Source organism: Lissotriton vulgaris, chromosome 3_1, assembly GCF_964263255.1.
Source record: "Lissotriton vulgaris chromosome 3_1, aLisVul1.2, whole genome shotgun sequence".
NCBI lineage: Eukaryota > Metazoa > Chordata > Amphibia > Caudata > Salamandridae > Lissotriton > Lissotriton vulgaris.
The window spans coordinates 1,409,715,934-1,409,743,069 of record NC_141689.1 but is presented as its reverse complement, the minus strand read 5'-3'; the positions used below and the strand labels follow the sequence as shown (position 1 = coordinate 1,409,743,069).

The window sequence follows — 27,136 nt, the reverse complement described above, 5'->3', positions numbered from 1 at the left end:
CCTCAGCGGCACAGGGGCAGCCGGGTGCAGAGGTAGTTAGGCCCAATGTTATCCAATGAGAGGCAGGGGGCCTTCGGTTGTGTGGCTGCTGACTAGAAGGCTACGCGGCTGTGGGAGCTGCGCTCCTGGTCACTTGCTCAGGGCAAATGGGGAAGTAGAATAGGACAAAGGTTGCACTGCCAGGGGCACTCGGGCGGTTGGGTGCAGGGGGCTTTTGAGCCATCGGTGTGCTCAATGTTATTCAATGGAGATCTTCAAAAGGGAACAAAGGCTGCAGGCTCAGGGACGGAGATTCCTCAGGAGCGACCCACACTTCGAGGGGTAAGTTGGTATCTTTGAGGATAGGTAGGCATCCCGGAGTTGGGCACAGGAGGCCGGGGGGCGCCGGGTGCAGGGGTGTTTTTGGACGCCGGGAAATCTTACCCTCTGCTGGTCGCTGTTGGAGTGGTCCCTAGTTCTGAGGTTGTAGGCGTCTTCTGGGTCGTCGAGGAGGGTAGTTAGGCACTGGATTCCAGGTCAGAATCGCTGGGAGGACGTCCTCTGGGTCTTTGTCCAATTGGGCACAGGCCGGGCTCGGCGGGTGCCAAGTGGGATGGATTTGCGGTTACCGGCTGGCACCAGGGGTATTGCTGTTTGAGCAGAACCACTGCTCAAGGGAGTCCCAGTCTCTAAGAGGGTCAAGGCAGGCAGGTCCTCCGGGGTTCTCGAGGTTGCTGTCCGCAGGAGATGCCGGGATTTAGCAGGAGCAGGTTCAAGGATCAACCGGCCTGTAGGGCTGGGGCCAAGTTAGTTGATGTCGTCCTCTTGTTAGCATCTGCACGGCAGGTTGTCTTCTTGGTCTTCTTTCATGTTTTGAAATCGGGATCTGAGGAAGGAAGGTTCAGGGTGCCCCTAAATACTAATTTTAGGGGCGTTACAGGTAGGGGAAGGGCAGGGACCAATAGGTCCCTGTCCTGAGGTGAGTACACCCCCTATCCTGCTCCTCTCCTGTGTGAGGGGGGCAGGAGCCTATCTCTGATTGGGCAGGGCTCCCCATCTGCAAGATGTCCGGAGCCTGGAGTTGTGCTTCGCCTCGCCTCTCCAACCTGAGTGCTGGAGTTGGCACAGGATGGCACACCCCCTTTCCTCATGTAGGGGTTCCAGCCAGTCTTTTTGCCAGAGTGGGGGTCATAACTGGTGGGGGCCAGTTGCTGAGTACAGCAAGTGGCCTGGAGAAGCTCACAAAGGCGGTATGCCTTTGAAGCTTCCCCCTGCCCATCCTGGGGGAGGAGACCTAGCACCTCGCCCAGGATGTGCATTGTTGCAGGCCCAGGTGAACGGGGGCTCACCACCCAGGGGTCCTGCAACATATCTGCTGTGTGGCAGCCTAGACAGCCTCTCAGACAGGACGTGGATTGTAGGTTAAGTTTCAGGGGCACCTCTTAGATGCCCTCTGTAGTGCATTTTACATTAAATCCCACACTGGCACCAGTGTGGGTTCAATGTGCTGAGAAGTTTGATATCAAACTTGTCAGTCTTCAGTGTAGCCATTATGGTGCTGTGGAGTTCTTAAGGCCAACTTCCCAGCACCATATACTCTTAATGGCATCACTGCACTTACAGTACCCAGGAATGGTCCTGGGTTTTGTAGGGGCACAGTGCTCATGCACCTGTGCCCACACCACTTGTATAGGGAACCCAGCTATAGGGGTGACTGATATATGCCAGGGCAGTGGGTTTGTGAGCATGGCACACAGGGATGTGTGCCACGTCGACTCTTTGTTTAGTTCTGCACCAGGACACTCAGTCTGCTAAGGCAGAGTGTGGGTGTCAGGGTGCAGGGCCCCTAAGGGTGGCACAATAAGTGCTGCAGTCCTTAGGGGTCTGGTCACAATGCCCTGGATACCTAGGGTACCATTTACCAGGGGCTGACATGTGGCCAGAAATGCCAATCGGGTTTTAGCTTCAATACAGTTTTAGGGAAGGAACAAAGGCCCAGGGCACCTGATTGGCAGGAGCCTACGGCACACTCAGTCAAAGCACATCAGCAATTCAGCAAAAAGTGGGGGCATACCATGCAAGAAAGATGGCACTTTCTCACAGTGACAGATTCCTTACCGCCCCACCCATCCTCCCCGTTCTGTGAACGCCTTTCTAGGGTTAAAGTCATCCCATTCAGGGCCCTAGTTTCATGGCACCAGTGGTCAGTTTCTTGCATGGCTCTGCTCTCCTGGCGCAGAAAGTCGTGTACAGAACTGACAGCGCGCGTGGGCGCATCTAAGTAGCTCCAGCGACGTCGTCTCAGTGACCACAACGCATGCGGAGCCGCACAATCACGCCTACCGATGCGCAGGGGTACTGCTGACGAAAACTCTCCGGATCCAGTCTGACGCCTGGGGGTAATTCTAAGGTAAGGAATCTATTACTACTAATGTTTCTTACAGATATATCATTACCGAAGGTAAGTAACTTGTGCGATTAGTGTTTTCCTAAGACACCTTGCCATAGCCTATCATGCATTTGGGCACCATCCTCTCGACAAAGAGTCTAGTAACCTTACCATATCATTGTAAAATTTTCAGCCTGGAATGTACATGCATATTTATCACCATCACTTTTTAACTTTTCTCTATGGATCGCGCTCTCCATGCTAATGTGACCATGGCTACAAGTCTTAAATCCAACTAAAATATTGAAATTTGTACTTCTTACTTGGGTATCCTTAACACTTGTAGCAGTGTGTGAATTATGATCCACAGCAGTTCAACTATAGCAATCAGTAAGGAGCACTCACCCTTTTTGTTTGTAAGACTGATATATATCAGCCTTACAGACAAAAAAGGTTGGGTGCTACTGATGGCCAAGTCCTGGGTCCTAAGAAAGCTGCCGCCAAATCATTGTTGAAGCAGTGGCAGCCAAACGGATCTCAGCATGAGATCTGTCCGGTTCGCCGAGCCTCTGCAGCATGTTATATGCAAAGTTTTGAGCCTTTGTTGCGCAAAAAGTACTCAACAGATTTACACCAAGATCACAAAAAGCACTCTTTCGGGACCAAGATCTATCCTTCTGCCATATGTGGTGTAAGTTTGTTCAGGCATTTGGGCTGTAGCTGTACCAATAGTTCCCATGGAAAAAGGAATGTTAAAAATGTGTTTTGGGACTCTACCTTTTTCTTGGACCTCACTTGAAAGAGCAAACCTAAACTTTCTGTGCAAAACTGAGAAACCTCTGTTCGGGGCCATTCAGAGTTCTGCAACTCCAGAAATTAAAACAGTCACTTGAATCAACAAACTTTTATTTTTCTATAGCGTTTTTGTCAAATGCTCTAAAGCATCCTGCCGTATTGACTCAACATTGACTACTAGAAGACCTCAAAGTGAATCTTCCCATTCTTGGCACAAACAACTTTTATTTTTATGTTGGTAACTGATTGAGGAACCCCTGTCCCCCCTGCCTGCTTCCCAGGCAGCAGCTATCCTGGGTGTGGTGGTAGCTTGCTCTATTCCTTTACTCCCACTTGTAAGGAGCAGCATTTTCTGTGCTCCTCCGGCAAGGAGCAAGCAAAGCTGTGTTCCCTGCCCCACAGAGTGCAGTCAGGGAATTGCAATTGTATTCACTGACCTCATTCTCCCAGGTAGGGAGCAGCATAGTGTACCGGAGGATGGGGTCTCCAGGACAGTGTATGTCATCAGGCCCCGGGAAATGGTTTAATTAGGGCGGCCCCAAAGCAAACAAAAAAATCAATTTCCTACTGCCAGTGAATAATATATATTGGTGTGAGACGTTCATCGTAGGGATAATTACAGTGAGAAAAATTGACATACCTTATTTAATACATACCTCTATTGCCTAAATGACATCAACATTACTGCTAACTCTCACCAGACCACTAACATTTTCATCTCTGTTCACACCTTTTTAAGTAGAGTATTGAGACCTAAACGTTGACGATACTGGTACCACTATTCCAAAGGTCATAATGTTAGATTGCAAATGTTTTTGTTCACAATGTTGCCCAGTTTCCTGTTTGATATTTTCTAAATGGTCAAAGGTGGAGCCCAAAATTGAGAATACCAGAAACATGCAAGTTATTGTGCCTTGTTGTTCAATGACATATGTGCTCATTGTAGAATGTAGGACTTGCTTTAAAAAGAAAATTGATAAGAGCAAACAAAGAGTTTTTTCTTTTCGTTGGTTTACATCTTGGAGAAGAGTGTCCTAAAGTGTTCTTTTAAATTGGTACATTTCACTTTAATGATAATCTCAGTGTCTTGCTCAAGAGTAGGTTTTATTTTCCAAGTGAGCTGGATGAGACAAGACTTAACCAAATGTTGCTTCATTTGATTTGGAACAAGCTCATGACATTCTATTTCTCACTGCCTAGGTAACTGATCTTGATGATGAGGTTGGATCACCTGCTGAAGAATTCAGGGCATTTTCCTCTGACTCGGGAATGAACAGAAGCCAGTCTGAATACTGCAATGTTGGCTCCAAGACTTACCTGACCAACCACCCAGCCAAAAAGTTTGTGTTTGACTTCATGCGTGTCCTGATAATTGACAACCTCTGCCTTACACCCGCCAGCAAACAGACGCCTGTCATAGACATTCTTCTGGAGGTAGATGCCAGTGTTTTTTTGTTGTTTCTGTAACCCTTGGTACTAGTAAAGTATAAGTTTGTCTTTTCCTTCAGTGATGGTGAATTGTAATCTCTGACTAGGCCCCTCTTCACAATATGTAGTTACTTTATTTAAAATAAAAGAATTTGGACAATTTGCGCAAACTTAGATTTATGAAGTATTTTTTAGGAAATTTATATTAAGGATAAAAGTTGTGTTGCAAGTGTTATGGCAGAAAACATTATCCAGCATTGGATGTTTCAATGATTCACATACTTGAATCAGTACCTTTTCTCAAGCTGGGAGTCTACCGATAATATAACACCAGTAAGGTCAAATTTATTAAGCGATTTAGCAATACATAGCAAGCATTTGTTTTAGTACCATTTTCGCATAATTGGAAATGATGCATAACCAACCATATAGATAAGACACACTGATCTCCACTCCTCTCAAGGCCACTAGCCTTCAGATTTTCAACTGCATGTAGCGTGGAAGACAGTTCATGTTCAGATGCTCAGGACATCATTTGGCACAGTTTTTCAATTATTGCTGGATACGTCTTTGACCTAGAGGATTTCCTCTTGTAGGGCCACTGTTTCTAGGTAATAACTCACTGGAATTTTTAGTTTTTCTGTCGAAATTACAGATTCCAAGAAAGCATGGTTAAGACCATGTGCTTCGTCTGTCAGGAAAATACTTCATGGTAATGACCCTCCGTAAGGTTGCATCTGTTGGCTGAACCCCAGAGTTGAGACCAAAGGTTGTAAGATGTATGATTTTCTCTACCATAACTAGCAACAGCTGTGATGGTTTCCTGCTCCAGGTGCTCCAAAGTAAGACATCTTTGGAGGCCACTACTTCTGATTAGGTATCTTCCCCCAAAATAAAGAAACCCCTCAAACAACACAGAGAGGATGGACATTCTGAGAGAGCGAGATCTGTAAATGTCAGACCGTCTGTATTTGGCGAAAATGCTTTGAACTTCCATGCAGAGTCCTTCAGAGGTGTGTTTTGCAAAGAAAGACTTCCAAGACCACAATGATACTGGCAAAATCGCTGCACACGACCACTGCTGACACGTTGCTGACGTCTCAACCTACCACCACGGAGCCGACTCTTAAACAATTGTAGACGAACGGTCTGTTGGCGCTTCGTATAGTCCAAGCTCCACTGCCTTTTCTGATGACCAGTCCTCCTATTCAGCAGACAACATCTCTTCCAACAAGTCCATGTGATTATTTTACCAAACCAGCTGCAAAGCCATTATCTGCACAGTTGATATCTCTTAACTCATAAGATACATCCCTGTGCAAGATCTCTCCTTGTCCACCAAGAAAGCTGGTCAACATGTAAGGAGAGTTGCTTGATTAGAGTCTGAAGCAGCTACAACATGACTGATCTCCATATAAATTTCACAGGAGAATGATGAGAATGAGGACATACATGGGAAAAGAACCCCCTAGGAACAACAGTTTTGAAGACATTCTGAAGAAGGTGACAACGAGTTACAGTTGGGACTCGGTCATTCTCATTGTGATCCTCATATGAAGAATATTATGTGGAGCTCCAATATGGCAACCAGCCTAAGAAGAAGGTTTTGTTATTCATGACTTGCATCAGATGATGTCATACTACTACACCAGCCTTCAATCTTTTACTGATACTGCAGCGCAACTGCTTCAGCCATAAGCTCAGGCCAAGTGAACGCTTGTGCCTGAACCAGTAACACCACCACCATCTCTGCATGATGTTGATATATCATATGATGCTCAGAGTGAAACAGGTAAGCTTTCATACACCCTCTAGTATAACCGTGTGAGAAAGTGCCGTCTTTCTTGCATTGGTATGCCCCCACTTTTGAACTGCTGATGTGCCTTGACTGAGTGTGCCCTGGGCTCCTGTCAACCAGGTACCCAGGGCCTGTGTTCCTTCCCTAAAACTGTATTGAACCTAAAACCCAATTGGCACCTCTGGCCACCTATCAGCCCCTAGTAAATGGTACCCAGCGAAGACCCCTAAGGGCTGCATCACTTATTGTGCCGCCCTTAGGGGCCCTGTACCCTGACACCCACATACTGCCTTTGCTGGCTGAGTTTCTAAATACAAAACTAAACAGAGAGTCGACATGGCACACATCCCTGTGTGCCATGCCTACAGAACCCACTGCCCTGGCATACTTCAGTCACCCCTCTAGCTGGATGCCCAGTGATGTGGGCACAGGTGCATGAGCCCTGTGCCCCTACAGTACCCAGAGCCATTTCTGGGCACTGTAAGTGCAGTGATGCCATTAAGAGTATATGGTGCTGTGAGGTTGTCTTTACGAACTCCACAGCACCATAATGGCTACACTGAAGTCTGACAAGTTTGGTACCAAACTTCTAAGCACATTAAACCCGCACTGATGCCAGTGTGGGGTTTAATGTAAAATGCCCCAGAGGGCATCTTAGAGATGCCCCCTAAAAACCTAACCTACAATCCACGTCTGGTCTGAGTGGCTGCAGAGGCTGCCACACAGCAGACATGTTGCTGGACCCCTGGGTGGAGAGCCCCCGCTCTCCTGGGCCTGCAACAATGCACATCCTGGGCGAGGTGCTAGGTCTCCTCCCCCAGGATGGGCAGGGGGAAGCCTCAAAGGCATGCCGCCTCTGTGAGCTTCTCCAGACCATTTGCTGTACTCAGCAACTGGCCCCCACCAGTTCCAACCCCCACTCTGACTGGAAGACTGGCGGGAAACCCTATGTCAGGAAGGGGGGTGTGCCAGCCTGTGCCAACCCCACCCCTCAGGTGGGAGAGGCGAGGTGAAGCACGACCCCGGGCTCCAGCCATCTTGAAGATGGGGAGCCCTGCCCAATCCCAGCTAGGCTCCTGCCCCCCTCCCACAGGAGAGGAGCAGGCTAGGGGGTGTACCCACCACAGGACAGGGACCTATTGGTCCCTGCCCTTGCCCTACCTGTAACGCCCCTAAATTTAGTATTTAGGGGCCTCCTGAACCTTCCTTCCTCAGATCCCGATAAGAAAAGAAGAAAGAAGATCAAGAAGAAGACCCACCATGCAGCTGCTACCAACAGGATCACAACCACTGACTTGGCCCCAGGCCTACCGGCCTGTCGATCCTGGAACCTGCTCCTACTTAATCCCGGCGACTCCTGCGGACAGCAACCTTGGGACACCCAGAGGACCTGCCTGCCTTGACCCTTTTAAAGACTGGGACTCCCATAAGCAGAGGCTCTGCTTCAACAACCACCCCCTGGTGCCAGCCAGGAACCTCAAGACCTGCCCACTCTGCACCCGCCGAGCCCGGCCTGTGCCCGAGTGATCCAAGACCACGAGGACGTCCCTCCGGCGACTGGGACCCGAAGTCCAGTGCCCAAAGGACCTCCTCGACAAACCAGACTACGCCTGCAGCCTCAGAACCAGCGACCCCACCAACCGTTACCAGCCGAGGGTAAGATTTCCGACACCAAAAGACACCCCTGCACCCGGCTCCCTGCAGCCACCTGTGCCTGCCTTTGGGATGCCTACCTCTTCTCCAAGATCCCAAGTTACCTCTCAAAGTGGTGGTCGCACCTGAAGAATCTCCGTCCCCGAGTCTGCAGCCTTTGTTACCTTTTTTACTTTTCCCGTTGAATAACATTAAGCGCCCGACGGCTCATAAGCACCCTGCACCCAACCGCCCGAGTGACTCTGGCTGTGCAACTTTTGTCCTATCCTACTTCCCCCTTGGCCCTGGGCAAGTAACCAGGAGCCCAGCTCCCACAGCCATGTGGCCTGCTAGCCAGCACCCACCAACCAGAGACCCCCTGCCCCACATTGGATAACATAGGGCCTAACTACCTCTGCACCCGGCTTCCCCAGTGCCGCTGAGGGCTAACCAACTGTACCTACCTGACCCTGGGGGACCCCTGAGTCTATGCCCAGGACCCTAACTTTCCCAGTCGAGTACTCACCTGGAAACCAATAACTTACTTACCTGCCATTGGATAACATTGACTGGTTTGACTCGAAAAATCTTCTAAGTGTGAAGTTTTGAAAACTTAAAATAGTCCCATAAAATCAACCGAACTCCCAAGTACTCACCTGTGATCAGGAGAGAAGCTAGTACTGCATCTTGTAGCCCAGTACTGAACCGCAAAAGTAATCCTAGTCGGGTTTACTAGTCACTTGAATTTTCTCGATAGGAATCCATTGTGTGCTTTTCTGTGAACTTTCTTCTAAGTGTCTACTTTTGAAAACTTGATATATTCTTTAAAAATCATACCAAATACTGAAACGTAATTACTTACCTGTTTTCAGTTGAGACACCAGCGCTGGACCTAGGAGCCCAGTACTGGATTACAAAAGTAACAAGATCGTACTTTAACTGCAACCTGAATTTTCTCCCATTGGATAACATTGCCAGATTTTCATTGAAAAGTTTCTAAGTGTGAACTTTTAAAATAGCTTTATATTCCTTAAAAATCACTGCAATAACTAAAATGTTTGTACTAAACTGTTTTCAACTTAGATCCCAGGACTGAATCTAGGGTCCAGTCCTGGAACTACCAGAGTAATCTACAAAGTAATCAGCTGTATTTATATAGAAAAACCCATTGAGCTCAATGCTAAATTGTGTTTAGAATTGTGTTGCCTACTGCATTCCCTGTACCTGATGTGTTTACAAAATGTATTGCCTTTCTGCAAAGTACTCTTCTGAGACCTCTCATATTGAGAACAATATATTGTGATACCTGTTGGTTCTAGAAATAAAACAATCATATCTTTGATATAAAAACAATTGGCCTGGAGTTCAGTTTTTGAGTGTCTGAAACCTTTAGCTGACTAAGTGTGTACAACAAATGCTTTACACTGTCCTCTGGTACTGCCTTACTGCTCGACCAAGCTACCATTTTAGAGAGTAAGGTCACACCTGACTTTAACCTCTGTTATACCTCTGGGGTTGTGTGAACTCTATACACCCTGTACCTTATCTTGGTCCAGTATATATAGAGCCACTTTCTTTCAAACCAGATGAGTCGCATGAATACCTTGCGCCAGCCAGCACCCATTGCCTATGGACTCACTGCCAGATAGCATTGCTCGTCTTCATTCTGTGGTTGAGTGAGCCACCAAGAGATTTCATTTGCCAATCACATTTAGAGAAGCAGACTGCTTTTTGTATGATTTTAAGGAGGCACGGAGGAAATCTATCAACATGATTCCCATCATTGATTTCATTTGGCAGGGAGGAGTAAAAACAAACATTTTTGCATGGCGTATTGTTTGGACAAAAAATGTAGGGCAAATGATAATACTTGTGCATTCCCCATCAACCATCCGCATGCAGACTTTGTGGTTATTCAAGTGGCACAGTGTTACTCCGGAATACTATTTCACAGTGCACTTCTCCACAGTGAGAAGGTGAGAAAATTGATAACTTTGGAAAGAGTGTCCACACTTGCAGAAACATCCATCAAGGCTGCTAATACACTTGCCAAAATTAGTCAATACGACCGGAAGCTGTGGTTGGACATGGCGCTATATGTGGACCTTCTGCTGGAGGATAGGAAGTGACAAGCAAAGCCATTCTGGCAGAAGGTGAGAAAACACTTGCAGCATTGATTATTGTTACTGTGGACATAGCCACCAGAGGGTTGATTGCATTCAACATTGTTCCTCACTGAGGTACAGCATATCATCCTAGAAATGCTATTTGACGATGAACCTCCCTTTGGATATAAGGTTGACAAAGATTTTACAAGCTCTGTCAGATGCATCTGATAGAGACTACTAGCTGCAGATTCCTTAATGTAGAATTATCCCCACGCGTGAGACTGGACCCGGAATATTTTCCGCCACAGGATTCCTGCGCGCCGGCATCATGCGACTCCGCCCAGGCATTGTCCACGTACGTGACGTCAGCGAGATCACATAAGTCCCACTCCGACGCGCCTACGTCAGTTTTTCCTTTTCCGCGTGCAACGCGGATCCGGTTCGTGCTCCGGGCCTGTTTTCGCTATTGCGTGTGTTTGTGGGAACAGTGTGCTGATGCCTTCAGGCTTCAAGACATGCTCGTCTTGTGGACGCCTGATGTCGGCAATGTACCCTCACCTCATTTGCATGTGGTTTTTTGGGGGAGCATCATGACTCCACTGATTGCGAGGCATGCCAGTGGTTGAAACCGAAGTCGCGGCGGCTGCGCCGGATGAAACTTCTGTCGGCTCGCATGTCCAGATCGGCTTCATCACCTCAATCAGCTTTTGCGGAATATTCTTGAAGCCGCTGTCGTCGTCGTCCTCGTCCCTCTCCGAAGTCGCAAGAGCGTCGCTCACCTGTTGGTAAGTGTTGCAGTTTGTCCTCGAGGGCTGGTCTCCGGCCTGTTGGGGGCGTGGGCTCTCAGCGGCTGATGCGGCCTGTGTATCGTCCCCTTTTCCACTGTTTCCCGGTGCGGGGGCGTCAAGAGCCCAAATGGAGACATATGCTGCAGCTTTGCAGGCCTGGCTGACTTCTCCGCCCCCCACCCAGGACATCGACGGATCCCTTGTGTTGTGCAGGGCCCTCCGCGGCGTCCGATCGTTCGCTTGATACAAACTTTGCATCAAACGAACGTTCGGAGACAGCGATTGAGCTGTACCATGAAAGCGCACAGGTAATCCCTGAATATCCTGCGCAGAGGCGGCACTGACCGCCATATTGTAAATAGGACGCGTTACCAGCTGTTACACACAGTGTGCCCGGCTGGGTTCACTGTAAGTAAATTTACTTTACTTTCTCACGCATGGGTTATAAATTGGAACACACCCCATTGCAAGACGTCCCTCACTGTCCAGTCCTGACGAGACCCTCACCATAAGGGTCGAAACGCCGTCAACGCCCTAGGAAACGAACCAGACTAATACAGCGCCTATGATTGTATGGCCGCTGCTTAATAATTGATAGAAATAATTGCTTTAAGTCAAGTTTCCTTCCCCTGTAAATAGTCACAGCTGAAACTTGTACTGCCCACTTTAATTATACACGTTTTTTGTTTCGCTCACAATATCACTTGGGACACATTGCACTTTGCACTATATATGTATGTCGCAGAAAAATTACAGTACTATTTGTTTGCATTTGAAATATAAGTAAATGTTTTAAACTGGTACAATTGTGTTTCTCTCTTCCTTGCCACCTGGCCTCCAATGATTGAATTGCTATTAAGCTTGTCATATTTATCTAGTAGTAAGATAAATATTATGCCACAGGAACCATTGTTTTTCTGGATAATCGCATCGCCCTGGTTCCGTTGTGAGTAGGGTTTCCCTTGTTTCTCTTTTTCGCTTCTCAGGAGGGGGCTGGTGTTGATTTGTGGCACCATGCGTTAGATGGCCGGGAGCTGGTGGCATTTATTCTTCGCTCCGCTCTGGATATCCCGGAGGTGCTTGGTCGTGCCATGGCTTCTTCGGTTGCCCTTCGCCGCAATGCTTGGCTTCAGGTCAGTGTGTTCCCGGAAAATGTTCGGGAACAGCTGGTAGATCTTCCCTTCAATGGCACTCTTTTGTTCCACACCCCAGCAGACTCGGCCATCCAGAGGTTCTTGGCGAGGCTTCGGCCTCCTCCTCTCCCCCTCAGTGACCTGTGAGTTGATCTGGTTTTTGGGAGCTGTCCTTTCGTTGGGGCGGTTCGCCCCGGTTGTGTGATCTGTGTGCTTCATGTGCATTTGAGTCCTCTTGTTGGGACTGTGGTTGTGTTGACTGCTGATCGGCCCTTCTTGAATGTGTTCTTGCTTTGGGTTCTCTGTACCAGGTTGGCCCTGAGATTAGACCTTCTTTTTTTTCTCTCTGGCTGCTTGACAAGCCTTCTGCAGGTTTTTTTTCTTGCGGATCTTTCTGTTGTCCTCTGCTGCAGCAGTTTCTTCCTAAGAGGGTTCCAATGTCTTTGGACTTTACATACCCTATGTGGGGTAAGTGGTAGCTGTTATATAGCTTGTTCTGTGCTTGGGTGTTGTGGTAGACTGTGGGTCTCTGCTCTCCATGGCGGTTTAGTAACTTGCAGGTGCAATTCCCTGACTGTTGGTCTGGAATGCCTTTGGTGGCACTCCGGGTATCCTTCTCCGGGGTCGCTGCACTGTTAGCCTGGTCTCACCTGCTGTCTGCGGCCTGGCGTCATGGCTCTGGTTCCACTGCTTTTTGAGTTGTTTGTGTGGGCCCCTCCCTGAGGTGTGTCCGGGCACTTCTTCCCCTTCCTACTCTCTGTCCTGGGGGCTGAGATGGATTTTGTGTTCCTCCCTCTTTCAGGCGCAGCCTGCCCGGTCTTCCTGGGTGCCCCCAGGCTACTCTTTCTGCTTCTGCCTGCTTTATTGCTGTCTGCGCTGTTCTATCTGGTCTATTGACTTCTGGCTGTGGTAGGCTCAGCTGCCCTCTTCGCAGGGTGTGTTCCCGGTGTGGGGGCTTTCCTTCTTTCTACCCCGTCTCCTTGGAGTCTTTAGGTTGATCTTCTTCCTCTTCCTTGCCTTGGCATGAATGGAGGATCTGTTGCCTTGTATGAATGTGGGGTGCTTCGGCCTCCTCTTGCCTTGCCGTTGTTTCCTCTGCTGAGTGTGCACGGGCTTCCTCTTCTTTTCTACTTCCTGCATTCCCCTTGGGGTCGGTGGTGTTATGACTGCAGGGGTTCCCCTTGCCTGGGGGACAGGGATCCTCGCCCTGTCCGTTGGATTCATCCCCGGTGGGACCCTCTGTTATGTTGAGGCTGGTGGGGGCTTCTCGCAGACCCTCCTTCCCCGTGGGTATGGCTAGGTTATCTATTCTACGTTAAGGAATCTGGGGCTAGTAGTCTCTATCAGATGTACAAGTTACTTACCTTCGGTAACTCAGAATCATTCAAGAAAAAATGCAAATGACCTATCTGGGTCCTAGAGGCAGAGGTATGCCGTTCTTTTGAACGGTCTTCCAGCCACAAAGATTTCTCAGTGCAACTTCGGCAGCCACCTTACTTTTGCAATTGTACTATTCGCTCAACAACAACACATAACTGTAGGCAGAAACCTCCCCATAGGGTGGGTTTGGGATTTAGACAGTTATGGACATACCCTCCTATTTATGAAAAAATTCCCACCTACCCCCACTTAATAAACCATCCCATCAACATTTGCGGCTATTGCAAGGGGTGTTTCTTTTCATAATGGCCAAGGGGCCATTGGAGCACATCCCCATATCCAAGAGAAATGCAATCTATTACTCCACGTCTTTTGTTATTGGGGAAAAATGTCAGGACAATAGGAACCCATTCAGGACCTCCGACATCAGAACAAATATTTACTGAAGCAATCCTTCAGAATGCTCGCTCTGCATGCACTGAATGTTCAAGATGTGTATTTTCATATCCTGATACACGCCAGGCACTTCCACTACCCTATCTCCCACATGGCCCGCTACCAAGGAGCCAGTTCCACAGTTATTCTCTGTGAATCCCTAATTTCTGGGCCTGTCAGCAATGCCACACAGATTGAAGTGATTAAGGAGGCAATGCTTATCATCTTTGCCATCCTATCAGCTTCCTATGGTGTGCCTTTAGGCCCTCGTGTATCCGCAGAGTCCTCTAGATGCGTTACTGCTGGCGGGTCTGCCCTCAGCGCTGTCTGTGACTCCTGCACTGACTGTGGATGCAGCACCCATTGAAGCAGTGTCACACCTGCTTTGCCTATGCCTGGGTCCAAACTAAGGTTGCGTGTATGCCAAATAATGATAGATTGGGATGCGGCCCGAGAGATTGCCTGTAGCTGAGATTGATTAAAGCATTGCATCCATAATTTTTTATATACTACAGTTTGTTGCCGCAAGTCAGATGGGTATGCTGAGACTTGAATTGGGATTCAGCCCGAGTGATTGCCAGAGGCTGAAATTTAATTCAAGCATTCCATCTGCCACTCTTTTGTATAGTATCTCAAAATTACTTCAAACATTCTACATCCCTGGGGTTTACTATCAACATGCCAAAGTCACGAGTCCTTCTCACAGGCTCACTTTCATTGGGGCCATCCTGGATGCAATACAGTTTCGGCTCTTTCCTCTGGATAAACTAGTTCAGGGCATTCCAGCTATGATCTCAATGTTTCAGCCTGGGTCATGGGTCTCAGTAAGGGCGGCTCTGAGGCTTCTCGGCCTATTGGCTTCCTACAACCATGCCAGATGGGACATGCAGGCTCTGCAGTGGGGTCTGAGGTCTAAATGAGCTCAGCACCAAGGGAATCTGGCAGATTCCATCTAGGTTTCGGAGGAGATTGCAAAAGATATCTTTTGCAATACATTGGTGGCTTCTCGACAGCAATTGGACCAGTGACACAACCCTCTCCCTACCCCCACCCAGAGTTGATGATGGTGCCGGATGCATTATGGTTTGGTTAAGGAGGTCATCTGGGAGAGGTGGTGATCCTAGGACCTTGGTCTCTGGCACAGACCTACCTCCACATCAGCCTGCCAGAGTTGAGGGTCATTCCATTGGCATTGAAAACCTTTCTGGTGTCCATCAAGGGAATTGTGGTTTAGGTTCTCACAATTCCACAACCGCCATTTGGTATTGCCACAGCCATGGCAGGTTAGGGCCCTGGGCTCTGTGCCAGGCAGCTTTGCACCTCTGGACCTGGCTGAATTATCAGGACATTACCTTGATCGGTACCCACCTGGAGAGATCGTTAAGCACCAGGGCTGATGAACTTGTGACGCATAGTGGATCATGAATAGCAGCCACATTCCTTGCATGGAGATTACATGGTGGCATATGACTGCATCATCTGCCTCCCAAAGAAGTGGATTTCATCCCAGCAGCCTGGCGTACTTCTATAAAGTCTGTTTACACCAGACAATGGGATAAGCTTGCAGCTTCCTGTGGCACCCCAGTCACAGACCTGTTCCAGTCCAAAATGTTGGACGCATTACTATTTGATTTGTTTTTGGTCCAGCAGAGGCTTGCAGTGGGTACAAATAAAGGTTGCATGTCATCCCTTTTAGCCTTTTTTGCTGTTACCCGACCAGCAATCCTTGTTCACATCACCTGTTGTGATGAATTTTCTCAAAGATTTGTTTTAAATGTTTCCTCTGAAGCCTTTCTTGATGCCACAATGGTATCTTAATTTGGCCCTTACTTTCATTTTTGTGTACCCCATTTAAGCTGTTAAAAAGTTGTCCCCTGTCTCCTGGCCCTGAAGACGGTCTTTGTCATCACGTTCATCTTAACTCAAAGCATGAGTGAGCTTTAAGTTTTGCCAGACCAGCCACCCCAAACGCCTTTTTTCCAGACAAATTGGTGCTGAGGACTAGAGCCACCATTGTACCAAAAGTTGTAACTCCCTTTCATGTTGGACAGTCAATCCTATTTCCAACATTCTTTCCCCACCTCATCCCTTGGAAGACAAGGAGACACTATATTGCTTGGACCCCAAAAAAGTTCTTAGCTTTTACATCAATCACACCAAAGACCATCAGGTGGATTATCAGCTTTTTGTGGGGTTCTCTGGGGCAAAGAAAGGCAAGACTGTGAAGAAAGAGGACCATATTCAGGCGGATGGCACTCTGCATCGAGATCTGCAATGTGCTGACCAAGAAGCTGCACCCTTAGGGATTTAGGGCTCACTCCACCAGAGCCAAGGTTGAATACACTGGACTGGCACTAAGAGTTTGTGTCTTGAATATTTGTAGACTTCTGCCTGGACATCCATGCATATGTTCACGAAGCACTAAGGTCTTGACCGCCAGGTCTGACGGAAAAGGCTATTTGGCCACCCGGTCCTGCAGGACTTTTTGGTCTGAGTCATTCTTCAATCATTCTACAGGGGAAGGTACTGCTTAAGTATGTATTCTAAAGGTGATGAATCTGCAGGTACCTTCTGCAACACTCTTCCAGGTGGATACTCCATAAACTGCTGATTCCACACCGCCCTCCCACTTCCTCATTATGTTGAATCAACTCTATCAAAAAAGGTCCCATTTTAGAGATCAGCATTCTAGTACGAACAGTTGGGTTTTGGGCTCATCCTCTGGGGGTGTAGATAGTGTCCCTAAAGAAACTGATGTCATCATGCTTAGGTGGCGACTATATGCGGCTAGAGCTAGTACTTCCGGGACAGAGCTGGGTTGACATGAAGCGGCATGGCACCACCTACTGGTGTATTGAGGCTATACTGAAAAAATCTTAGAATCGCAGTCTGGCACCCGGGATATTATACAAGTGAGGAATCTGCAGTTAGTGTATCTAGTAGAAAGAGCATTACCAAAGGTAAGTAACGTGTTCACCTAAATGTTTTTTCCATTTTGGCCAGCAAAGGAGGACCTTAGAACCCTTCCTTAGTTCTAATGAAATAATGGTGGTGGTTGCGTTTTCTCTCACCCGCTAAGAGCCTTAAATACTAGCCTTGGTGGCAGTAATTAAAGTGGTTGCTAAGTCTCTTTTTATCAGTACCTCTTAGTTGAGTGTGTTTCCAATGTTATCCAACAATCCTGTAGCCTTTTCAGTTGACCAGTTTAAGACTCTGAAAACATTGTGCTTTTCTTCAGTGGCTTTTATGGCAGAAACATCAATTCTTGTACAAGGTCTTACAAGCCAGTTCACGTTTGGGACCAGTAGTTTCAAGTCATACATTCTTTTTTAAATCATCAGCTTCATCCCTCTTTTCTCTATGGTTGTGGAACATTGTGTGTGGTGCCGGTGGTTAGAGGAGCAGTTTGCAATGCTAAAATGAAAGGTTTAGTAGCCTTAGCAGATGTGCTGCCTACCAACAACCACACCCTGCCTTCCTATATACGCACTTGGTGTCCCATCCAGTTTATACACTTGAAGCCCTGCTTTGAGATAATAACTATTAGATAATAACTATTATTGTCACAGTTTGGAGTTCTGGGAGTTCATGCGTGTAAATAATATTTTTTTGCTATTGATTCTTTTTCGGAGCTGAACTTGGGAAGGATATTTAACAATGGTGGCTGCGCACTCATATTGTGACTTTATTTTTAATAATCGAAAGGTAAGCAAATACCACATTTGGGAGTCTTGTGATCAGTTTTTTCTCCTAGTGATCTAAGTAATAAAATGGCATTCACAGCCTGTGGGTGAATTGCTCAAGTAAGCTCTCTTCCTTAAGGATGGAAGCAATAAGGAAATGCTTTTTTAGCACAAGAAGTTGCATCAAGATTTTCTTGCCATCCTTGTATTGTGGAAGCCCAACAATGGGGGCCATTAATAAGTGCACTGTAGTATTAGTTCATGAGTTATCAGTCATGTTCTTAGGAAGTGCCCATGAGAGCGTAAACTGTAGCTTTATTCCAGTCACATTAGTAAAGGGTACTTTGGAGTGTGCTCAACTACCAATTGTTTCACATCGGATTAGATGGTACTAATGAGGTGCATATGGTGAGGAAATGCAAGGGCAGCTCTGTCAGTGTCTTAGGACCTCAACTTACCAGCATGGTACGTACCATTTGCAACCTTCAGATGGAGAAGATATCTGTAAGAAGCTGGCCCATTATGTACTATACCAAAGTAAGATATAGTATGCACAGAGTCCAGGGAGTTCTCAGAGGTATAGCAGAGTCTAAGTTAGGTAAAAACTAACAGCTCTCTTTGCGGTAGTGTGAGCGAGCAGTTGGACTTATCCGGAGAGTGTGTTAAGCAGAAATTAAGATAAATAATTTGTAGTTCATTAGTTACTAGCGCTTTTATGACAGTGTTGTGGATTACTGGAGATTTTACCTGGCCCTGAATAGTCTACTAGACTTGTTGTAAGGGGTGTAATAAATCAGCAGTAGACCGTTTTTATGTGAACAATGAGGAGTGATCACTTTTTCCTAGGTAGACAAGTTATTAGTGGGATTGTGGAGTCCAGCATTTGCTAAAAGAAACAACCTTTCTGCTATCCACAAGATACAAGCTTGGAACGCACAGGCAAACTTAAGAAGCAGCTTGGCCTGAAACCTCACAAGTTACTGTTGAATGACAGAGGGGTAAACAATCGAGAAAGTTTGAGTTATATTGAGGTAGTTCTTAGATTCTGTGACTTTTTATGCAAGATGTGAAAAACCTTTTACAGAAAGCCCAAAATTAATTAATGATCAATTTTCTTAATGTGAACAACTAACCATTGAACACTAATGTTCTTGATGGTAAGTAACTTGTTCCTTTACGTCTGCTCTACTCAACAAAGGATACGGAAATGGGAGCCATTATTTGCAGTATGTTGTGGGTAAAGTGGCGTTGAGGCATGAATATTTTTCTTTGCGTTTTGTCGAATATATGTATTTGGGTTAATCAGGTTTTTTTTCTCCCCAAAATTACTTTTGATAATTACTGCAAAGCTTATGAGGTCTCACATTTTTGCTTGTCACACACATATACACACAGGTATGTATATAAATACAGAAAGGGGCTTCTGATGGATATTTATAACTGCAGATTCCTGACCTTGAGAATAGTGCCAAGTGCAAGACTGGATCTGGCGATTTTGCTTAACAATTCTGTTGCCCTTTGGTTTGTGGCATCAGTTGGCTTAACTGATCCTGCCTAGACTGTGCCTCTTGTCCCACTTGGAGCTCGCTCCGACTCCGGTCTGTCCCAACTTCTCACCAAGCGTCAAGTAACTTGCATGTTCCCCGTGTGTTGATGCCACCGATGCCAGAGGAAGAACTGATTGTCCTTTTGTACTCGGAAGTGAATCTACCAGGATCTCAAAGTCACACCCACATCACTCGCAGATGCAGCCCCATTCTGACTCTGATGGGACATTGCCACTGTAAACACATTTTTCAAATCTAGATCCCATGAAGCTGATGATGAGGGTCATGATTCCAAACTTTCTGAAGAAGATAATGTATTTCTGATACAGACATCTAGCCATAGATGCCTCACCTTTTGAATATTCCCTAGGCATTAGACTGGATTGGGAAATTTTATAGCAGTACCTCTGCACACCGGGAGGTGGTGCTGTGTGGCTCGACACTGAAGCCATTCCACTCTGGAAGTGATGTCTGGAGCCTATACAAGTGCCACTCCTTGGAAATGACATCTGGAACCTATATAAGTGCCACTCCTGTGTGCTTTCAGTAACTTTCTTTTTGCACCACCAAACACGGATGCTGAGATCGCTCTTGACTCTCAAACACTCACCTGGATATTTTATTTTTTATTTTATTTTTTATCCTCATATGACCTCCATAGATAAAATGACCTCTCAACCTAGACCGCCCTTGTCGTTCTTTTCAAGGGGGTGTTGTCTCAGCTGATGGTGTTTAAGTGGCTCCCGACCACACCACTCATCGGGAGCTGACCGAGAGGTCTAATCATCGGAGAGCACAGGTAGCTTAAACACCGAAAGTACCATCTAACAGGTTCCAAAACAACCCCTGATCTGCCCGTCCCCTATTCTGATTGACCTTTTGATCCAGGTCTCTAAAATATCGTACCGCATTTCACCAGGCTTTCCAAGTTGGTGGGAGGACCTGGCGCTAAAGCTTACAGATCTCCCTTCTTGCCAACAGGACGAGATAAAATACCAATTTACTCTTGAGGCCCGAGAAGCCCAACAGGCCATCAGGCTTCAATATAATACCAACAATAATAAGAGAGATGCTTACCTCGACCTGCATGCCCAATAGATCAGACACAGTCTTGCCCACGCTGCCCCAAAACTCTTGGATCCCAGGGCAAGCTGCAAAGATGTGGACATCATCTGCGTTCGGGGCTTCCCGTCTCGTACACTTAGCCTCTCCACCTCCCCTTATTTTTGCGAGTTTCAGGGGCGTCCAGTATATCCTATGCAGTGTGAAGAAATGTTTTTTAGTGAATATAAAATTTCCAAAGATACTTGCCATAACTTTTCCAGATCTTCACTCAGCAAGCACTTCTCCCAGACCAGAAATGGGCGTCCCATTTTCTTATTCGCTGCCTCAAGAAAATGCTGATACCAATGACCAACTTCTTTTTTTCTAACCTTTGGGTCTTGCAGCTCATCTTCCATGGTGGTGTCCTCGGGCATTAACCTGTTTAAACTTCTGCACCAGGATGAGATTTGGTCAAATTTAAATCTAGAAAGGGCTCCACTAGTAATGTTCCACCATGCTTCCCAAGGATAACAGATGTTCCCAACCAGTATGTCCTTCCAGAATAGGACTTTGGCCTCTTTTAAGGGGAGCGATAGTGCGTCTACAAGGCATTCCGGCATTCCTGGGGAGTCCCACACTGTAGCCCAATCACTATAATACGGCAAACCTAAAACAGCCGACACTCAGTCCAAAATTTAGCCGCCATATATAAAGTCTTAAGCCTTTTATTTTTTAAGTATTTAGGGGCTCCAAATTTATACATAAAACCCACCTTATCCATACCTGAGAGCATGGCTTCAAACATACTACCAATCAAGGAGCTGTCTGGTTTTAATAGCAGCATCCTGCACTTTTTTAATTGATATGCCCAAAAGTACAACTGAAGGTCCGGCAGACCCAAGCCTCCCTTAACCAGCTTTCGCCTAAGCTTCTTCCAGGATAACCTGATTCCTTTACTTGCCCATACAAACGAGGAGATCTTACCCTGTATTTTCAAAAGAGTTGTTTTATCAAATTCCAAAGGAATATTATTGAAAAGATAGGCAAATTTGGGAAGTACACACATTTTGATCAGGTTTACCCTCCCATAATGGGATAACGGAAAAATCTGCCATTTCTTCAGTAATAGCTCCACCTCCTTAGAGACTTTATCCAAGTTTGTTTTGGGGATCTTTACTATATCTTGAGTTACTATCACTCCCAGGTACTTTAATTCTTTAGACAACCTGACCCCCTGTGCAGCTGTATTCCAAGCCATAATCTTGGTTTTATCACTATTAACTTGGTAACCTGACACTTCCCCAAAAGACTGTACTTCAGCCATTAGCTCAGATAGAGTCAGATTAACATTGAAGGAAAATAAAATAAGATCATCTGCATACAAAGCAATCTTCCTGGTAAACCCATTGTTTTAAAAGGTAAAATATTATCATTCTGTCTTAGGCTTTGAGCTAAAGGCTCAATGTATAGATAGAAGAGGATCGGTGATATTGGGCACCCTTGTCTTGTTCCACGGTGAATCGAGACTGCGGCGGAAAGATTACCATTAACCAATATCTGTGCCCGGGGGGAAATTATATAATTTACTAAGAACTTCCCTGAAGCTAGCTCCAAACCCAAAAGCCTTTAAAGTATTGTTAAGAAAATGCCAGTTAACTTGGTCAAAGGCTTTTGCAGCATCAACCGTAATGATAGAAAGAGGGGCCCCCAATGTTGTTGCCAAGTCAACCGAGCCAATTAAGGAATACACCAGATCCAGCATCTGCCTGCCCGGTAAAAACACCTTTTGATCTTGGTGAATGATTGACCCCACTATCTTGCTGAGCCGGGCATTTAACACACCAGCAAAAACGTTATAATCACAATTTAATAGTGAAATAGGGTGGTAAGATTGACACTTCGTTGGATCTTTGCCCGTCTTCAAGATTAGCGTAATTACCGCTTCATTCCAGGAATCTGGCAGGGGCGAATTCCCTCTAAGGATCTCGTTATACAATCTCAACCAAATCGGGATAATTTCATCAAGTATTAGCATATAGACTTCAATTGGGATTGCATCAGGGCCTGCTGCTTTCCTTTTCTTAGTTTTGTCTAAGATTGCACGTAATTCACTCTCCTCTATATCCTGGGTCAAAATTGCTTGGCTCACTAAATCCAATTTCGGCAGTTGTTTTCCAGCCAGCCACTGATCGATCACCTCATTCTCAACCATTAACTCTTCCCTATACAAGCCTTGAAAGAACTCCACAAATGCTTTCTCAATACCCCTTTTTTCCTCTACCACTTTGGCTCCTACCTTGATCTGACTAATAAAATTACGCGACCTATCAGATCTACTCTTCATAGCAAGTAGTTTGCCACAGTTCTCCCCCTGGTCGAAGTCGCTCATCTTGCTTGCCTCCCACTTTTGAAGCATTATTGTTTCAATTTTAAGCCTAAATTTCCTCTGTAAATCCTCTACCCTGTCTTCAAAGGATTTTTTCTCCGCGGCAGGCGTCTGCGCTCTTTTTAGGGCTGTTTCAGCCGATGCTAGCTGCTTTTCTAGATCTTCAATATCATTTTTTTCAACTCTAGCCCAACCTGCAATAGCCCCCTTTCACCTGGATATTTTATCCAATTTTTCTTGGTGTGCAAGGGATGTCACCCCATAAAATATCAGGTTTTAATCTCTGTAGGAACTGTTGCAAGCAAATGTCTCAGACACCACAGGAACACCTGATGGGGATCTGTCAGTCTGCTGGGTCGAGTCACAACTCCAAGGCCTGCAGTGATACTGGGTTGATAAACCTGAAGGCCATCTGGGAGTGCGAGGCAAAACTTTAAATTGTCAAGCATAAGAAGATTCGTTGCTGAGACAATTGTGAGTCAGTTCTGAGTCGCGGTCCAACGTTCAGTCCTGGTCCCCTTACTGCTCCAGGAGTCTCCGAAGCCACTATAGAGTCCAGTCTGTGTCACAATCCAATTCATCTGGTTAGTCCAAAAATAAGGAAAACAAATCTAAGCTAGACTTACCCCCTTTTGCCACTTGCTTTCACCTGAGGAGGCTCGAGGCAGTGCCATGGTTATCTAGCTGCAGATTCCTTAACTTAGAATAACCCCAGATGTCCCACTGGATCCATACAATTTTCTGCAGCAGCACCTCTGCGTGTCGAGGGGTGGCGCCCCATGGCTCCGCCCTGACATCGTCCACGGACGTGACGTCAGCGGAGCCTCATAAGACCACCCGCCCGGCTCGCTGATGTCAGTTTCTTCTTTTCCTCATTCCAACGTGGGTCCAGAAAAACCAGCGGTTCCTTGGCCTGTTTTTCAGGCCTTCTTGACGTCGCAGAACAGTGTGCAATGCCTTCGGGCTTTTAAGGCGTGTGAGAACTGTACACGGCAAATGTCTGCCAGGGATCCGCAAACGATATGTATGTAGTGCCTGGGAGTGCACCACGACTCCGAAGATTGCGACGGCTGTTGGCAAATGATACCGAAGTCCCAAAGGGAGAGTCGTATGATGCTGCTAGCCACCCGGTTGTCGGGTCCTGCGCCTTTACGCCGCCGATCTCCCTCTCGGGATCAGGACGCTCATGAGGTCATTCCCGCAGACTTCATTCGGAAACAGGTAAGCACAAGCATAAGCCAAGGAGGTCGTCCTCCTGTAAACGTGATACTGGGGCCCGCTGCTCTCGGTCCATGCCAGGCACAGGCACCTAGGAGTTGTCTCCCCGATATCGCTCCGACACCAGGAAAGGGAGAGTAAGGAACCAGATGAAGGCCAATTGAAGGTCTCTCCAGTCTTTCTTCGGGTCACCCCCTCTCCCTGGTGCACCTTCGAGTCCCACAGAGGAGGAAGGCACTCTTGTCGGGTCTTCGCCGATGGATTCGTCCTCGGCGCCGCCTGTGTGCATCGACTCTGGTTCCGGAGTCGATACGACGTCGGGACAGGGCCCGGAGGGGCATCCCAGTCGTCTGTCCAGCCCACCTGTCTAGTCGCCGCATAGCCCTGTCCGGCTTCCTGCGCTGACGTTGGCTACGGCACCGAGTTTTGCGCACTGTCGATGCGACGCCGTCTTGGCGTCGGTCGGTGCCGGCGCCTAAGGCTCCTCAGTTACAGGGTGATGAAATTCCTCTGGGCTCACTGTTCTCGGGGTCGTTTTGGTGCCCCTTGGTGCAGGTGCCTAGCGTTTCATGGCCTTTGGATCAACCTCAGGCTCCTCTACCTTTACTATCTAGTAGACTAGTTAGCCTCCAGGCGTCCCCAACAGATGGTTTCATGTCGCCTACCAGAAGAGCGACAGTCTAGTGCGGCTTTCGCGAGGGCAGTTCGCAGGGCTGCGGATATTCTTCAATTGTAGCCCCCTGTGGTTGTGCCTGCCCTCTGATCCTTTACTGGATCTCCTCCACATTGTGCCTGTGGATGTGGAACCTTTGCTGCCCCTTGGTGGGTCTTTGTTTGACATCCTGCTTGGTACCTGGGCCCGGCCCTCCTCTGGTGACCCTGTTGATCGGGCCATTGCTCGCCGTTATTGTCCGGCCCCAAACGATCCTGTCTGCTTGTCCCTTCACCCTAGAGCTCAGGGTCTGGTTGTCCAGGCGGCTTGCTCTTTGCAGCCTTCTTCCGCTCTGCCTTTGCTACCTCCCACTAGGGAGTCTCGCTGGCTGGAGACATGTGGTCGCCACATTTTTTCCTTCACCAGTGCGGGCATCCATGCCTTAAACACAACTTGCGTGTTCGCACTTGTTTCTTTTGCCCTTTGGGACTTAGTTGAGCTCCTTCTTCCCTCTCTCCCAGAAGGGCCCCGGCCTAACTTGTATCGCCTTATTCTTGATGGTAGGGGAATGGCACAATTTTCCCTTCGATCAGCCCTAGACGCTACAGACTCTGTGTGTAGGGCAATGGCCCAGTCGGTTGCTTTGTGCCGCCATGCATGGCGGCGCTATAGTCGTTTTCCCGACAATGTTCGGGACGCTCTTCGGGATTTGCCATTCAATGGCGTGGACCTTTATGATTGTCACGCTGATTCAGAAGTCTCCCACCACATGTCAGGTCTCCCGTGATTTTCTGGCCCTTGTGGCCTGGCTTTTTCGTCCTAGTGGCTTTTCTTTTTCATACGTTGTATCACTTTGTGTTGATTTTTCTTGTGCATAGGCAGTGTTGCCTTGTTTGTTTGGGACCCTGGGTTCATGACGTACTACCCATATTGTCTAGGCGGCTACTCCGCCATGTTTGCCCTTGTTCAGTACAGCTGGTCAGCTGGTTCTGCCTTTCTTTCTGGCCTCGGTCGGTGAGCTTGTCCCAAGAGGAGCCCCCTTGCCGGAGCAAAGACTAACCCTATGTGGGGTCTTTGCTGGCTATTGTGTAGCTGCCTTCCTACACGGAAGGCTTGGTACACTCCTCGGGAGACTTCCTCACAGAGGTTCTTCTGTGGATCAGTCTGTCCTCTCTTTCTGCGGTTATGCAATCCACATGTTGGCGTCGCTCTATTGCACTTTCAGTTAAAGTTGGGGTCTACGGTTGTCCATAGTACTTTGAAGCATCGATAGGGGTTCCTTACCTTGAGGCTCTGCCTCACCTGCCTTTCCCAGGAGCGTTTTTCATCTTCGCTGTGTTCCTCTTTGGCCATGTTGGCTGCTCTTCTTTCCGCCAGCCACGGTCCCTTGATACCCCTTGTTCTGTCTTCTTTTCGCCAGCCACGGTCCCTTGATACCCCTTGTTCTGTTCCGGCACAGTTCTTCCGCGGCTGAAGCCCTGCCATCGTATAGCACAAGGGCAGAGCCGCTGCGCAGCACACTACGTTAGTGTTTGCGCGTAGTGTGGGTGCACCCTGGTGTGTTCGCTATCGTGGGGTGCCTGCGTTCTTTCTTCCGCTTCTGATGTGACTGGTACTACCCCTCACCCCCACTCTCCAGGATGGGTAATGCTTTCTCGTACTTCAGCCCTGTCTGGACTGGTCTATAGGCGGTGGCATCTTCGCCATGTACGTCTATGCTGTACACTACCTCGTGCCCTCATTTTCTGGGCATTATGGCTCTTGTCACCTCCCGGATTGACTACGCCAACTCTCTATGTTGGGATTCCTGCGTACCATCTCCATCGACTTCAGCTGGTCCAAAATCAGGCGGCGAGACTGGTCTTTCAACAGTACAACAGTACAAACATCAACATGTCTCGCCCCTGTTGAAGAAATTGCACTGGCTCCCGGTAGCTTCCCGCTGTATGTTTAAGTTGGGCTGTACTATCTTCAAAGCCCTTCTTGCTTCTGCCCCAGTTTTTACCTCCTCCAGTCTCAAACGTCATATCCCCTTAAGAAATCTCCGATCTACTGCCCATAACCTTCTAATCACCCCCAGGTACAAACGTATAAAGCATGGTGGCTCGTGCTTTTCGTTTCTTACCCCTACATTGTGGAACTCTTTTCCTATCTCACTTCGACTCTGCCCCAACTATCTTTGTTTCCGCAAACTACTTAAAACCTACCTTTTTCAATTAGCTTTTGAGTGATTATGCTGTCTACCTCCGCTGTTGTCTATTGAGCGCCATGAAACCATTTGGTGCCCGTGCGTGGTAAAAAGTGATTTTAACATAACATAACTTCCCAAACAGGAGTTTTTCCTATTTCTCTGCTCCTTTCCGCGCAGGTGTTTTCCATGCTTCTGCTTTGGGTACCTGCTGTAACTCTCTCAGGGAAGGTGTTCTCTTCAGGATACTCGCTTTCTCGGGTGGTCTTGTCTGTGCATCCCTAGGCCATTCCGTTGGTCCTGACATTTCCACTTTTGTGTCCTGCTCCATCTCCCCGTCTGTCTTGTGGGGGACTGTGGCTCCTCCCGGACGGGTGGCTGATGTCGCTTACAGATCTAGACATTATCCTGTACAACTCTGCTTCACCAAGACTGTTGGTACTTATGGCATACTCTTGTCTTGTTTTATGCAACACATCATTTTTAGATGTGTATCTTTCTTCATTTATATCTGCTCTTCCCACAGCGGAGTTGCGCAGGCAACATTCCTTGC

General features: G+C 47.4%; 1 protein-coding gene across 4 annotated transcripts in view; it reads left to right on the top strand.

Moving 5' to 3' along the window:
• The window catches only part of WDFY3 (WD repeat and FYVE domain containing 3), a 2,050,643-nt gene that overhangs the window by 1,169,871 nt on the left and 853,636 nt on the right, over positions 1-27,136 (top strand). For all 4 annotated transcript variants that reach the window (XM_086961876.1, XM_086961875.1, XM_086961873.1 and 1 more), the window contains one exon: positions 4,364-4,597. In XM_086961876.1, the coding sequence (XP_086818002.1) occupies positions 4,364-4,597 (234 nt within the window). The remainder of the gene's footprint in view (positions 1-4,363; positions 4,598-27,136) is intronic.